Raw genomic sequence first — 15,559 nt, forward strand, 5'->3', positions numbered from 1 at the left:
GTAGGTGTGTGTGTGTGTGTGTGTGTGTGTGTGTGTGTGTGTGTGTGTGTTGGCTGGGGCGTGGACTCATGGCATTGAGCCACGGTGTCCCTTTGAGACTGGGTGAAAGGAGGAGATGAAGAGAGAGACAGGCCATGGAGAAAGAGGAACGATTTTGATAACAGTCTCAGCTTGTGGCACGCACACACTATGCTGCTATCAGACACACATTATTATTGGAGAGAGCTGACCACAGGAGAACCCTGGCAAGCACCCTGAGATAGACTCTGATATTTCCCTCCTTCCCCAGGGAAGAATTCACGAATTAAAGCTTTCTATTAAACGCAACCCTGTCCTCCTCCCACATGGATACAAACAAGCACAAGAACGCGTTCATTCTATAGCTGCAAGTTGTGATTAAAATCCATTGCCAGTCTCTGTGATTGTTTTTTTAGTAAAAATAATCAGCAAATGCTGCCAGAAAAAGTCAAAATGGCCATTTAAAGTAATATAAAGCTGCCCGTTTTCATCTTTCAGAAGCTGTTAAATCCAACGTTTAGAACGGATAAAGCTGTAATCAAGTCGTGTTGATTAACAAATTCTAAAGTCATGAAACGCAGTAGCTCAATTCACCATGTCTTTCAAATATTGCACAAACAACACACACATAAACATGTGTGTCCGTCTCTTTATCGCGAGAGCAGCGTCTCCACACATCTGTTATATTAGCTGTGTTTCTCCACCATTAACCTGCAGGTGCTCTTGTCACAGTAGTCGCTGCCTCTTCTGCCGCCGCTCCTTCTTTACAATTTACGTTCGTGCGCACACAAAGCCCCGCAAATTTCAGATACTTTAAAGCACTTGCGGCGCTCATTCAGCTCGGAGCAGAAAAAAGGGCCTTTTATAGTGGAGGGGGAAATTAGCAATGGTCTCCCTTTATGTGAGTGAGAAGCCCCACTTTGCCTGCAACGACTCCAAAACTGGAAGCAGTTCATCCAGCAAACGTTTCTTTTTTTTTTTCTTATTTCGTCAGTGTGTGTGTGTGTGTGCGCATGTGTGTGTGTGTGTGTGTATTTGGTTAGTTACAGTAATTACGGCCCAATAACTGACAGCCAAAACCAGGCAGGAGAAAGTAGAAGGGGGCTGTTTTTCCTTAGCCGCGCGTAGCCTCGCTGCCGAACATCTGCTAAGAGATTTGCATATTAATTAACCCATATTAACTCTAATTATTCTGGGAAATTATCAAATAAATTAAATTTTCTAATTTTAACCGTTCCCCCCCCCCCTTTTTACGTTGCTTGACGTGTGTCAGAGTAACATAGACAAGCAAGGAGAAGCTCACCTGAGCTGGAATAAAATATATGCATTCTGTAACCCCCCCACCCCCCTTCCTTCCCAACCTTTCCCTTCTCTGTTCCTCTTCTCTGAATTCTCCCTCCCACTCTCCTGGCCTGGGAGTCCTGAGGGCAGCCAGGGGAAGCTTTTGTGTGTCTTTTTTATTCTTCTTCTTTGGCTTGTGTGACGAGGAGGAGGAGGAAGAGGAGGAGGGAGAAGGGTTTACTCCGAACATTTGTTGGAGGCAGGAACATGTGTGAACTGGGGGAGGAGGAGGAGGAGGAGGAGGAGGGGGAAGGGGCACAGATGGTGAATCCATGCAGGACCCAGCAAAGGTGGGACCTCTGAGCTGTCGAGCAAACCTTGAAGCTTTCTCCCCCCCCCCCCCAAGCCTGTTGCTTGGGCCTCCTCTGCAAATAAATGGGACTTTAATTGAATTAGAGTCAGTGCTGCTGCGAGGGTCTCCTCGTGGACAAAGCCCAGCAGTGAGTTTGACGGATGCGTGGCGACGAGCTGGAAGTCTCCCCATCGTCTTAAATGATCGCCAAAGTTCCTCGGACTGATGTTCTTTTTATTTGGAAAAAACAAAACAAAACAAAAAAAGTGCTCAGCTTTGAACCTGTAATTATATTAAGCCCCCAAATTGGATTCAGAGGATGCAATAGATATGATTTTCTTTACTCTTTGAAATTGTACACATTTTGTGAACAACTTCTTTCTTCTTATTTCTACGGAACATCATAAGAAAACTAGACTTCTATTTTTCACCCGGCAAATCCAATGAGCGAGTCTTAAGTGATCTTAAGAGATTTGAAAGGGGCCTTAAGTGTGATAAAGTCAATAGAAGCTATGTTTTCATAGTGAAACTGAGCTGAGTTCTGTGTCCAGTCTACTGAGAGGAGAAAAAAAAGGGACCTTTTTGCATTCAGTCTGAGAGGTTCTTACATACTGATGTAAGAGTAATTCCTGCTCAACTCCTTTATCTCAGCGTATGGACCTCGAAAAACATGCCTGACACTACGCATGCATAGGTTTGTAGTTCCTCGACTTCTTTCCACGGCTGCGCTCTGACAGTGACTGATTTCACTGTTAAACTTTCTGTCAGTCGCTCTTGATGTAAAAACATGTTAACAAAGGTTAAACGTGTCTCTTAAACACCTACATTGTAAAAAAAAAAAAAGGGAAAAAAGTGTTGCCCTCGACAACTTATATCTGTCAAACAAACACTTACTCACTTCACTTTTCAGTGACACCCCTCCCCCGTCTATAGACACACACATACACACACACATGCTGGCCAGACAGACACACACACACCCAGGTTGCGTTTACACTTCACTGAGTTTTCACCATTCATCGTCTCTCCCAAGTCGCCTCCTCCCCTGGCCCTCACCCCTCACTCTCTCTGTCTCTTTTCAGAGCTTTTGTTTGCCCTCTGCCACCGTCCTTTCACCGACTTGGCCCTGATTTGCCCCTTGTGCTCGATCACGCCATTATACTGAGACAAGATAGCGCAAAATATCCAAACATGTCTGCTATTCTTTTGTCTGGCATGACTTGGGGGTTTGAGCTACCTCCTGGGTGTTGTGGCTTTTTCAAGAAAACAAGATGATAGATTTAAGAAGATGCGTTATTTTGATACCAAAGTTATCTATTCTGCAACAGTTTACCAGTTTGGGTCGGCGAACCCCTTTAGAAAACAGGTGGCCGTCATTATTTTCCATTAAAATATGCCAGTATCCTTAAGATTAGCTACTGACTTGACTTGCTGCTAATGATAAGTGATAAAACATTACAACTGCTTAAACCTCTGTAGAAATTAGGTATCTGTACATAAAAAAAAACTGTCTCGCCATCAGTGTGAGGTTTCCATCAGACAAGTGGAAGACTTACCCGAGGAAGTGCTTAAACTGTTGCAGACAGGAACAATGGCAGACAAAAGGTCATCATGAGAATCCGCTACCTCTGGCCATAGCCACAAGGCAGCGACCTCGCTTCCACCTTAATGCCCTCCCACACACACACACAAACACACTCGCCCCGGCTAACAGAGCGCTCCTGCTTCCCCATCTCCCTCGCAGCCATCCAGGTGATGCGCTTGGCTCACATTCATGAGACAGGGAGCGAGCGCGAGCAGTTATCGTCCAATAGGGAGAATGTCCTGGCTCATTATCGGCGTAGGAGGCCGAGCGTGTCACCTGGAGCTAAGCCTCGACACTTGACTAAAAAGTCAGCCGGGGTTAGCGTGAGAGCGCCAACGTGGGTGTTAGTCATTCTCCCCGCAGCGATCACCTCCAACGTTGGCCCGCCGAGCAGTTAGAGCTCTTTTTCTTTCTGGCTCTGAGAGTGGAGCAGGAAGGGCTGTTATTGGAGCCTCCTGTGGGTGCTGGACGACTGCTTGGGGATTGTTAAATAAATGTGATTATACCTGTTAGCATTGTGGAATTATTTTCCCTGGCAGCCTGCAGGTGTTACACCTCTGAACTTGAGTTTAACAGTGTAGAGGGAGGGATTTTTTTTGTGTGTGTGTGTGTGTGTGTGTGTGTGTGTGTGTGTGTGTGTGTGTGTGTGTGTGTGTGTGTGTGTGTGTGTGTGAAACATGCAGCGAATTTCCTTGTCTCTCAAATTTCAGGGTCGCATTGATTTAATACGAACGTAAATAAACCGTCTGCTGACGTTTATTGCCGTTTTCTTGCAAACCTTTGCTTTGGAATTGATGCGGGTTTTCATGACAGTGAACTTTCACCGTATGTTTCACATATCATGTGGACATGCCATACATACACACACGGGGTTGGCATCAAAAGGCAAAGGGTGGTGGCCTTGTATTCCTCTGAGTGACTTTGATTGTCTTTGAATGCGGCATGTGGTCCAACAACTGTGGTCAAAGGCGCACCCGAGATGAGTAATCTTTTGGCATTGCAGGAGTTGATTATAACTCCAGCATTGAAAGCGTTTTTGATTGCTAATCGCCATTTGTTCGCTGCCAAACCTGACGCTTGGTTAAAAACAGGCATTTGAGTTTCGGGGTTTGTTTCCCAGCACGAGATTAATGACACTTGCTTTTCTGTATCTTTAAAGCACAACTGTCACATCTGAAGTATTGCCTGCACCATTGTTTTTTTTTTCTTCTATATCTTTATAAAAAAAAACAAGAGACTTTAACAAGCCCATCTCCCCCCATCCCATCCCATCCCCAGCTCTCTGATTCTCTCAGCCTGTCACTGCTGATGCTTCCAACCATCCTAATCAATATACAATATTAGTCTTTGCTCTGTTCTTTTTATGTGTGTGAGTGACAGAATAATGCCAGGCATGTGAAAGGGTTATGTCAGATAGTTTAAAACCCGATATTAAACAAGAATTGCGCTGTTACATGTGTCATTTTAATTATCTGCAAAAACCAAGTCGGAGAGAAGAAAGCAATCTCAAACAGGTAGCAACAGTTTACAAAACGTCATCCATAATTGCTTTTGTCAAGGATGACACTTAAGGTAAGAAAAGGATAGAAGAGGCATTTGAGGAGTAAACATTATCTCCTCTTTGTCTTTTTTTTTTCCCTCTCCTCAGCAGCACAAAAGGCTGATTAAGATTGAGGTTCGGAGGGGGATGAAATAGCTGCCTGCGAAATATTAGTAGGTTAGAATTACTTTGTTGCATGACACAATACCAATAGATGCTTCATGCACGCAGAAGGAGAGGCTCTTGTCAGCATTGGCACCTAAACAATGGCAGCTTTCTCGCCGTTAATACTACGCATTTGACTTGACGAGCACCCCACTGTCATTTTGCCTTCTTGGAGGTATACGTTGACAGCTGACGTTCGGAGAAGATTGCATCTGCTCTAGCGCTCGCAGACAGTTCAACGCCCCCATGCTTAAGTTTTCTGCGGAAACTGGAGGGAAAGGCTCCACGAGAGATTAGGAAAAACAGCGGGGGACCCGAAGCGCTTGAAAAAACGCTGACAAAAAGTTACACGAAAGCTCCGGGTTTTCTTCTTGCAGGATCTACTTTGAAGTTGTCGATTCTCAGTCGTGTCCAGAACAGTTAGTTGTGTAAAAAGATCTGCGGGTGCTGCGTTCCCTCATTCCCTATGTGGGAAGTCAGAACGGTGTGCTTTGCTGCCGTGGATGTGTTGCTCAACAAAGAGAAGCTCCCTCGCTCCTTTTATTGGGGAAGAATAGGCCCTTTAAAACCTGTCCAGCCTTAGATAATTTCATTCAGCCGGCCCCTGCTCCACCGTCATTGAATCTGCATCCAGGGATCAGGTTCACAGGGATGGGTTGATAGCTTCCCAAGCCTCTTGGCCTTTTGTTCTACGAGCGCTGAGCTGCTGCCCCCCTCCCTCCCCCCTCTCCCCTAGAAGCTGGGGGACACAGAGCTGATGGGACATTGGTGAGAAAAGTTCACAATCTTTGGAGTGATGGGGTAGAGAGATTTTTTTTTTTTTTGAGGAACCTTTGCGTCATTCTGTTGAATAGATATCTTCAGTTAAGCAAGTAGAGTCCTCTCTATATAAATACAAAACTTTTCCAATAAAGAGCCAATATCACTTGTACCAAGGTAGACGTGGACCACCCAGGAATTCCTAACGTCTCTTTCTACTCCTGGTCATAGCCTCGGTTGCCTTTTTTGTCATCCATAAGTAGAATTACTGAGTCTGAACTTGCCTAAACCCTTGTGATCACACCTCTTGAAAAGGTTTTGTTTCCTCCGCCGATTGGTATTCGAAGCAGGTCACCACACTCCCACCCTCCTCCTCCTCCTTCCCCTCCTCTCCTGCCTGCCTGCCACCCTCGTCCCTCCCGCCTCCCCTCCCACTTTTGAAAGCCCTGTTTTCATTTTAATTTGCACCTGTTGTGCAGTTGTTCGCTGAAGGCAAGTGCAGACCAGTCAATCGCACGGAGACGTGTCAGGAGGAGATGTGGGGAGACTTATCTTTTGATATGTATAATGTTTTTAGAAATGTCATGCATGGACTTCATTTGGTTGGCACTCTTGATTCTGGGAGGGTTCAAGAGGCACAGACACTTTCAGGCCTCAGTAGCTGTTACTTTGGCATAAAAGACGCTTTAATTAAGCCTGTTGGTTCCTCACAGGGTCACGCAGGTTTCTGCATGTTTCCCACTATTTATATCCAAATGGTAAAGAGATGTATGAATCTATTGATTTTCAGCAAGGACTTCAGCTCTTTCTTTACTTCCCAGAAACACAAATTCCGCTAAAGCACGTTAAATAAGAAGAAAAAAGAGCCTCCACCTCTTCACTGTGGTGGCTCAAACTCTGGGGCCCTCCCATGATTGGCTCTCACCACAGAACATTCTTGTATAAGCTGCCAATGAGGTGTGTCCCCATGTGATGCCATGCTTCTGGCTCGCCTAGCACTCCATCTGCACCGCTCCAATAAGTCTTCTGACGTCCGCTTCTGCAATGATTTACGCTGTGGCGCATACTCGCCTAGAACCCGCCGATGGCGGTGACTAATTTGCACGAGAGCCACCTTTGATTGAGTTCACAGCCTCTTATTTACAGGCCGTCTATTTTAAGAAAAGCAGGCATATGTCTGGGACCTGGGTGTTGTGGAAGCGGGGCGAGCCCTGCTGATGCTGCTCTGGAGCTTTGAATTTGTGTGTGTGTGTTGTGTGTATCTCCCTGAATTTTTTTACACCCAGTGGGCCTAAAGGGTCTGTCATGTTTGTGTATTTTGATGAGTTTAGGAACATTTATATTGGCGTTCGCGCTTCACTGGCAATGCAGATGTGAAGACATCCGAGGGGTACACGCAGCTAAAAATCTAAATGAGTATAGGTTAAGCCTTTTGTATGCATAGCAACAGCATTTATGATATTGTATTTGTTATGCGGAGCATCTCAAACCTGACCGGTATGCTTCGGAGCGGAGCGATCCTGAAAGGTGCAGCCTGTTGGCATCTGAGGCATGTAAGCAGGACTGAAAATTAGTAGCTATTTTGGCTTGCATCTCCTCGACAGCTGTCTGCCCACCGCTGTGGTTCAGTCACAAATTCCAGTCACAGATGCTGTAATTGGGGTGTAACCTACAAAAAAAAAAAAAAAAAACGGGGAGCCTACGCCTTGTTGCGAGCAGTGATGTGGAGTTATCTTTTTTAATCTGGTTATACGCCACAGTTTCCAAAATCGGTCAAAATCCAACATTTAATGAGTTATGTTCCAAAGCACTGACCGGGCTTGTTCTTCCTTTGTCTCTCTTTTTTCTGCTGTAGCTCTCAACTACGAGAATGTGGTGGAGACGGGCTCAGAGACGGAGGAGGAGGACAAGCTTCCCGTGTCTGAGGAGGACCCCCTGATCAACGGCACGGGTAGCCCAGCCAGCCTCACCAACCCGGAGGCCTCGCCGCGGGCTGAGAGCCACGGCCTGCTGACCAAGGAGGAGGAGGACGACGAGATGCGGGACAGCGGCGTGGAGCACATCTGGCCTGACAATGACATGCTGAGTGCCTCAGTGGATGGTACTGGTGAGTCACTCATATCATAACTTCTCCTGGAAGTTGAAATGGCAATTTTAGTCTTGAACGTAGCTTGTCCTCTGGTCAGTGTAGGTTTTTGTTTTTAAAATAACCACATTTGTCAGTAAAACTCAAGGAATTTATAAAAGCAGTTCGAGCTATAGTTTATTTTTTTTCTCCCTCACCAGATGTGTGGGGTTCAGGTGAGCTGCATGTCGCAAAAACCAGTAATCTAGCTCTCCGTCACTTTGTGTGCACATCCTGCCACTCGTGGTGCCATCTTATACCGTAAACCCCACCCATCTGGTGCTGGTGTAGACTCAAACAAATGCCACAAAGCATTTTGCAAACAATGCTTGAGCCAGGTCTGACGGAAGAAGCCCCGATGATGCTCCCTCAGCAGAAAGACGTGGCAAACAGTTTTCTGTGCGAGCGAGGGAGACCATTTGGTTCATGCTTAGAGAAAAGTGGGGCTCGGAGCCAAGCAGCAAAAGAAATATTTACTGTATTGTCGAAGCAGGAAAGAAAACAAGGCTCTGAGCTGCAGAGAATGACAAGCAGGAGAGTGAACGCGCTACAGGATGCGAGAGGTCGCATGCTTGGTCCCAGGCAGGTGATACCTTCCAAAAACTTGACTGATTGTCTTTTGTGGAGCAACCCCCCACTGCAGGGGCACCAGTCACGGATGCTTGAAAGATAAATACTTTTAATTAGGGGGCAGGGTATAATCATTAAAGGAAGCCAGACTGCTGCAAAGAAGTCATTAACAATCTTAAATGAAATTTTTATTTTTATGATAGCCATTTACATGTATAATAAGAGTCAATGATTCTTGGAAGCATGTGACAGGAACAGAGTATGGTGAGAAGTCATGTAAGACAGCCCATTTAAATGAGCTGGGCTTTGCTATTCATTTCTGCTAATGAACTGGCTGCGCAGGCTGCCGAAGAAACGGGGGGGGGGGAAGGGGGGAGGAGGGGGGCATTCAGCAATCTAAAATTTTAATATGGGGGAAAATTGCACATTTATTAGGGATGAAGAAAAAAAAAAGAGGGTATCAACATTCACTTCTCCTAAATAACACTTCATATTGGCTCCTTAAGGGGTGGAAGAAAGAGGAGACAGTTTGGTAAATAAATCAAGATAAAGGATAAACAAGCTGTCATTGCATACGGTAATTGTTTATTTGATAAAGACCTGCGGTGCCATAATGTCTGTAATTCAACTATGTTGCAATTTCCAGATAATATGCTTCTTGTGTGATAAAGTGTCTGACATATTTCGGAGAGCAAGTCAAGTTCATTAGAGCGTTTGGGAGGCTCTTTCCCAATCTTGCGGGTGCTGTGTTTCTCAGCCTGCTTTCTTTTTTCTTTTTTTTCTTTTTTCCCTCCGCGGTGCCGTAGTGTCTACAGTGATACCTCAGCACATAACTTGGGCCTGAGATAAGTTAACACCCTCCCTCCTTTCCTACATGATTTGGTCGTCACTCCCCTATCAAGAGTTGCTACACAGGTCTTGGAAGACAAAGTGAATGTAGCAGATTGTAGGTGCTTAGAGGTTCGTGGAGCCACCAAAATACCCGGGCGAATGTCTCCGTGTGCAGTATAAGTGTGATGTACATGCAGAGGGCTCCTTGGGACATATTTATTGCATGTACTTTTAAAAAAGTAAGAAGGAAAGCAGGGGGAAGTTTATCGCAAAGCCGTTTTTTGATTCCAGGGCACAATCGGAGTCTTGTGTCTGGCGTTGTCCTTGACATTCCCTAATCCCGCAGCGAGGCTGGACGCGATGTGCTAGAAAGCATGACATCATTATCACTGACAGACATTTTCAAATAAATCACCTGCCTTTTTTTTTTCTTTTTTTCTTATTTCTTAACTCCTCTCTAGGGCGTGGGGAGGATTTCTGACTTCACATCCTGCGCAGTTTACCTCATGTTTGCTGGACTGCGGCAGCATGTTTGCTCCTTCAAACATAGCAATCTTTGGCCAAATTTGGCCTCCGTTTCTGATCGAACAGGGGCTCTTGTTTTCTTTGCACATCCAGCAGGTTTTGCAGTTGCCATATTAACGCCGACTGCATCCAGGAGTTGGCAATAATTTTCAATAAGTGCTTATCTATCCTGCCAGGAGTTAGATCGAGAGGAAAACACCGTATACTTTGGCTGTAGAAACACTGAATATCTGCTGCTGACAACTTCAGTCTAAAAATATCCAAACTGGCATCTTTAATCCAGTCTTGTTTCATTTCTCTTTTTCTGAAACTGTTGCTCAAACATGACAGATTCTGGATAAATGAGGCGAAATGCACAAAGGCGGAACTTTAAAGCGCCTGCGACTGCGGTGACTGGCCATAAAAATAGGAATGTTTTCAAAATAAACAGCATCAGAGCCGCTATGAAAATAGGTGGAATTACAGTCGGGCTGAGGTAGTCTGGACTCCTCCTGAGCCCAGAGTTGGCTCTCAGACCTCAACATCACTCTTCAAGGAGGTGTGTACCTTACCGCCTCAGGTCATCTGGGATTTACTGCTGACAAAACAGCAGTTTTCCACCATTTAGTGAACACTTACCTCCAAAATGCTTCCCATGATTGAGAAGAGACTCACATTTTCGGCATGAATAGATCTATTGTGAAAATGTTTGATTAAACAATGCAGTTTCCTGCAAAATCTGTGTGAACAAAGCTCCGTGGCATCAACTTTAGTGCCTTTTCTTACTAAAGAGCAACCAAGCACCCAACTCGCCACAATGACACTTTGTCCCATTTGAATGCAGCCCAGGACTGGCATGTGTGTGTGTGCCAGAGGCCTCAGCAGAGAGGTGTACGTGGTGTTAGCCTACCTCCTACTGGAAGCAGCCATCCCTCCCTTCAGACCACAGATAACAAAAGTTTTCCAAGGTAAATAGGGGAGAGTGAAGGGCCAGTAAATCCCACCGGTCATCCCCCTTGCGTCAGACCAAAAACACGCAGTCAAATTTGATTACTCAACGCAAACACGGGTGCCTACGAGGACCCAGAAATGCGAGGGAGTTTTGACCCTGTCGAGATTTTTCTAGCATTCTGATATCTGATACTTGTGGGTACATTTTAATCTGTGGCAGAGGTCTTATTTTATCTGTTTTGTTTTGTCATAGTTTAATTTATGTTGTTTGAAACCCATTTAGTTTCCCATAGTGCCACTGTGGTTTTTAGGCCGTTTGGCAGACGTGCAATCAAACGTACAGGAAAAAAAAGAGAGAGAGAGAGAAAGGAAAAAAGTCCTGGCAAGGAGGAAGTTAAACTACCCCTCCAGAGGAGTCTGTCATTATTCTCTGAAGCCATTGACATGGGTATTTATCATTTCACCGCAGAAGCCAAATCTTTAATTTCAAGCAAAGCCTGAATTGCAAACCTCAGAAAGCATTCCACAACTATTGAGCCCATTGTTTTTCAACTGAAAATAAAAATTCTTGTCGCTTCTGGCCTTTGTGCGGAGTAATGTAAGCAGGATAACTTTATTATCAACAATACGCCCCCAACCTTTCCTGGATTATCTCGGCCAGGTTTCTCTAATGTGGGCGCTGGTCCCGGTTTGAAAGCCAAGGGGACAGTCAGATACATCAGATCCTGCTGTCAGCTGGTTGAGGAAAAAAAAAAACGAAAAAAAAAACATTTCACAATGCAACACTTGTAGCGTCCTTGCAGGAGCGGCAGAGCAAGAGCAGATGCGTGCAAGGAGCACAATGCAGTTTTATTTGTTCCTTTTTCTTTAATACAAAAGCCACATGTTCTCGGAAGCACCTTGATTTAATTTTTACAGATGAGGCCGAGAGGAGGGACCAGGGGCTTCTTAAGCTGATTGTCCAGTCCGTGTCCTACTGTTGACCGTGGGGTGGGAGTGGGGGGGCGTTTGTCGGGAGAGGGTTTGTTTATGAGCCTGTCAATCCACTGTTTATTTACAGCTACCTCACCTGTGCCAGGACAATATCTGCCTGTCTGCACAGGCTGGGTGCCATTACCCTGATTAGGCAGTGCAAACTCGCTCTCTGTAGGCCAGCGCTGGAGGGGGAAGTTATTTGAACATTTCTCAGGGTTTTCCTCAGGAAGCCGAATTGTTGAGGGTCAGCCTTGGATGGATGGAGCAAATAAAATGCTGATTTCAGATTCCAAAAACTTGTCAAGAGGATTAAACCTGGTCGTAACCTTCAGATACGTGCGGCCATTAGAGAGAGCGGAAAGAGGTTTCTTTCTCTTCCTCCTTCCGCTTCATTTGTCCGTTTTTTTGCTTTTCATTCCTCCCCGAAAAACATGAATTCCTAGGCTCCGCCCACTTGAGGTCTACCCCAACCAATGAGGTTATTTCTGCCCCAGAGAAATGTTTGTGCAGCTACAACTCGTCATTTGTGGTCAAGGCTTGTATTCTTTTTAGTTACAAGAGAAAGGCACCGACTCTCTGCCAGGCCTTGTGGCGAGTAACAAAAATGTGCGCGCTCACAATAGTCAGAGCAGCTTTGGATGAAAGCATCCACCAAATGACATATGATAAAACAAGCGTGATCCTGCATGCAGAGGATTGCAGCGGCGTCACAGCCGGGGAGTAATAAGCTCAGCTTGCGTGTTGGCTGGAGCTCCATGATTGCTCAGGTGGACGTGTTCCGTGTTGTATTTAATCGCTGTGTTTGGCAATTGAAGCTTTCTTTGCCTCCCCCGCCGCTTGTTGTCATGTTAAAGGTAAATAAGTCACTGTCTGGCCCGGATGATAGCATTCATTAAGCATGCTGAACAAAGCTGCGGTGCGCTGCGATGCACAGCGGTGCCTTTATTGCTTTCTCCATACCTTTTTCTTCTCCTTAAAGGCCTCATTGTCATCGTTACTCACCCTCCCTCCTTCCTCTTCTTCTCTGTTTCTGTGCAGATGAAATAAAAGATGATTTTGATGCCCTGGGGCCTGATGCCACTTTGCAGGCAGTTGGAAATGGTACAGGTGAGTTGAGATGTTTCTTCTCTGGCCTCCAACCCTTTGATATAAATAAGAACTTGTCCACAAATTTAACTTTGGCTGAGTTTTACTGGCGAAATTGCTTTATTAAATCATTATTTTTAACATAGCAACTTAATAACCTGTTATTATATAATAAAAAAAAAAAACAGGTTTCTGGGTTAGGACTGGACAAGATCTGGCTGAACCTTGAAGTCAAACTTGAATAAAAATGTTGTCACATTTTCAGATTTCAGTTGTAGTTAGTCATTTCTGAGGCAGAGCTGAAGCACAGCAGAGAGGGACAAGGAAGGACCCATGTCCACTCTCTTCGCCAAGTTACCATGATGTGAGGCAACAATTAAGCCTTTTAGCAACTTGCCTCCCATAGGTGGATCCAGACATTAAGTTGGCAACCTAAAAAAAAAACAGAACAAAACAAACTTCGCTGCAAATTGTGAGCAATTGACAGGAAATCTTCTCCTGGTGACTCAGTCTCCACTGGAGCAAATCTAGGTGTGTTTACAGGCAGCTAGAATGATTCTAATTTCTGTAGCCTTTGATTTCACATGCTACTTTCAGCCCTCTTGGTTAGCTAAGTGTTTCTTCTGGTGGAGCCGAATCCTATCTGCCATTTTTCATTAGAAGTTTGTGGCTGATTTGTGGCCACAGGCCCCTCCCTTCCATGATATCATCCTGGCCACCTCGACTATTGGCCTCGGACGCCGCTCTGGTAAACCAAAGTCACCCCACAGAACGCCACGCAGCCCTGCCTCAAAAGCCTCCCTTCAGCTTTGATTACTCTCTGCTCGTCGTGGCGTTTTCCCTCTTGCTCTGCTGAGAATTCGAGCAGGCTGAATGTTTTCCATTTTGACTGCTTAAAGGACTTTTGGAAACAATACAGTGGAAGCTCCCCGCCGCGAGATCACATGTGATTTTGTTTAAAGACATGAGCAGTTTGATCACGTCCCCGCTGCCAAAGCGCACTTTGATCCAGGTGATTTCCTCCTTCTCTGGAATAAAAGTTCTCCTTAAAGAAACACTTTTAGATTTTCCATCCAAAATGTCATATATAGAATAAGCTTAGTGCGTTCAGCATAAAATAAATAACATTTCATCACCCTGAAGGCTTTCAGATGTCAGCCCAGAAACTGATTACAGTGAGCCGCACGCTGGTCAATCATCAGTCAATCAGCACAACATTCAGACCCTCTCAATTAGCTTAGCAGTCTTCAAAGAATCACCTAATGAGAATGCTGTAAATTCTCCCATCACCATTATCAAAAGTGATCCATTGGCACCGATGACATTTCAGTGCCATTTTTGACATCCAAATATCTACTACCTTGACCTTTCACAAATTGGCTCGCAGAGTCATCACGGCCGAACAAATCGCTCTTTTAACCTCACCTTGGCTGGCGCTCTAAGAGCCTCATTAACAGGGGAGGAAGCCTGATGAGACGTCACTTGGTTTTCGGTTCCCCCGTATGCCAAACAGCCTCCAGAATCTCTTCAGGTTTGAAACGGTGCGCGTAGGATGTTTGTGTGTGGTTTTTGAAAGTCGGCCATCCCCTTGACTAATGAAGGCTGCTGATTTCTTTTAGCTCCGCTTTTGTTTTTTTTTTGGAGGCAGCTATCTCCACGCTGCAGCTTAAGAGTTTCCCTGAAGAGAAGGGACGGGGAAATAATTTGAGAAAACGCATTGTGTGTCCTCAGCACTTTGGCTGGCTTAAGACACGTTCTGCTCAGCCATGGCAGAGCACGTCTCTGCCTCCGTGTCTTTTCTTCTCCTTTCTGCTTGGGCTTGTGGTTTGGCCCCGGTAATCTGTTCACCACAGAATCAACAAAAGCCACAGCCTCTTGATTGACCTTATATGTGAAAGTCGATACAAAGAAACATAGCTCTGCTGCTGATTAAACCAAGACTCTGTGTGTACTTGTATGTAAATGTAGAGCAGGGTGTTACTCTTTTTCTATCTTATTTATTATTTTATTTTAGACTCCTAAACTTCAAACCAGATTTTCTATCATGAGCAAATTAGATCAGTGGAGTTTTATCTTCCACATTGCTCCTCAGCAGCTCATAGTAGCACATTCATCTCTGACTTTTGGCCGGATTAAGTTACAATTCTTGTTTTAGCAGACATGGCGTGACAAGCAAGCCTAGTAATTCAGATATATGCTCCCCGAAGCACTGCTGTAATGTTTCAGGGTGGCTATCCTCATCGCATTTCCACCAAGATGTTCCCAATATCCTCCTGTAAGACATTTCTCTGGGGAAAGAAGTGAATTAAGGCGCACCCCCCCCCCTCCTTTCTCTTCTCGGCCTCCTCCTTCACCATCTCTCTTCTTCTCTCTCTTCAGTCAAGAGCGTGGATTGCACTTCAGAGTTGGAGGACTTTTTTGCCAAGCGGAAGCTGGACGACAGCGACAGCCATGTGGTGAGCATTGCCGAGTACCTACAGCGCGGCGACACTGCCATCATCTACCCAGAAGCTCCGGAGGAGCTGAGCCGCCTGGGCACGCCAGAGGCCACAGGACCAGAGGAGAACGGTATGAAGCCTGTCAGGGCCTGTGGGAGGGGATGAAAGTCAGAGTCAGGGAGGGGACAAGTGACTAAAGATAGATGTCGACTAAAAAAACTCAGATTAAACTTGGCAAACTGAAAGCTGTTTTCCGCATCATCTTCTGAGATGAAGCCCTAAATATCTTTGAGATGTAAAACCAGAACAGTCTGTGACACATTTATCAGATTGGGGCTGGATGTTCTCTGTCAGAGAAGACCAAAAAAAAAAAAAAATA

At 45.3% G+C, this 15,559-nt stretch overlaps 1 protein-coding gene across 3 annotated transcripts in view; it reads left to right on the top strand.

The window, feature by feature from the left end:
• Nucleotides 1–15,559, top strand: part of zeb2b (zinc finger E-box binding homeobox 2b) — an 80,906-nt gene that overhangs the window by 52,804 nt on the left and 12,543 nt on the right. For all 3 annotated transcript variants that reach the window (XM_075477643.1, XM_075477645.1, XM_075477644.1), the window contains exons 3-5: nucleotides 7,556–7,807; nucleotides 12,695–12,763; nucleotides 15,122–15,310. In XM_075477643.1, coding sequence (XP_075333758.1) covers nucleotides 7,556–7,807; nucleotides 12,695–12,763; nucleotides 15,122–15,310 — 510 coding nt within the window. The remainder of the gene's footprint in view (nucleotides 1–7,555; nucleotides 7,808–12,694; nucleotides 12,764–15,121; nucleotides 15,311–15,559) is intronic.

This window comes from Odontesthes bonariensis, chromosome 11 (genome assembly GCF_027942865.1).
Source record: "Odontesthes bonariensis isolate fOdoBon6 chromosome 11, fOdoBon6.hap1, whole genome shotgun sequence".
Lineage (NCBI taxonomy): Eukaryota > Metazoa > Chordata > Actinopteri > Atheriniformes > Atherinopsidae > Odontesthes > Odontesthes bonariensis.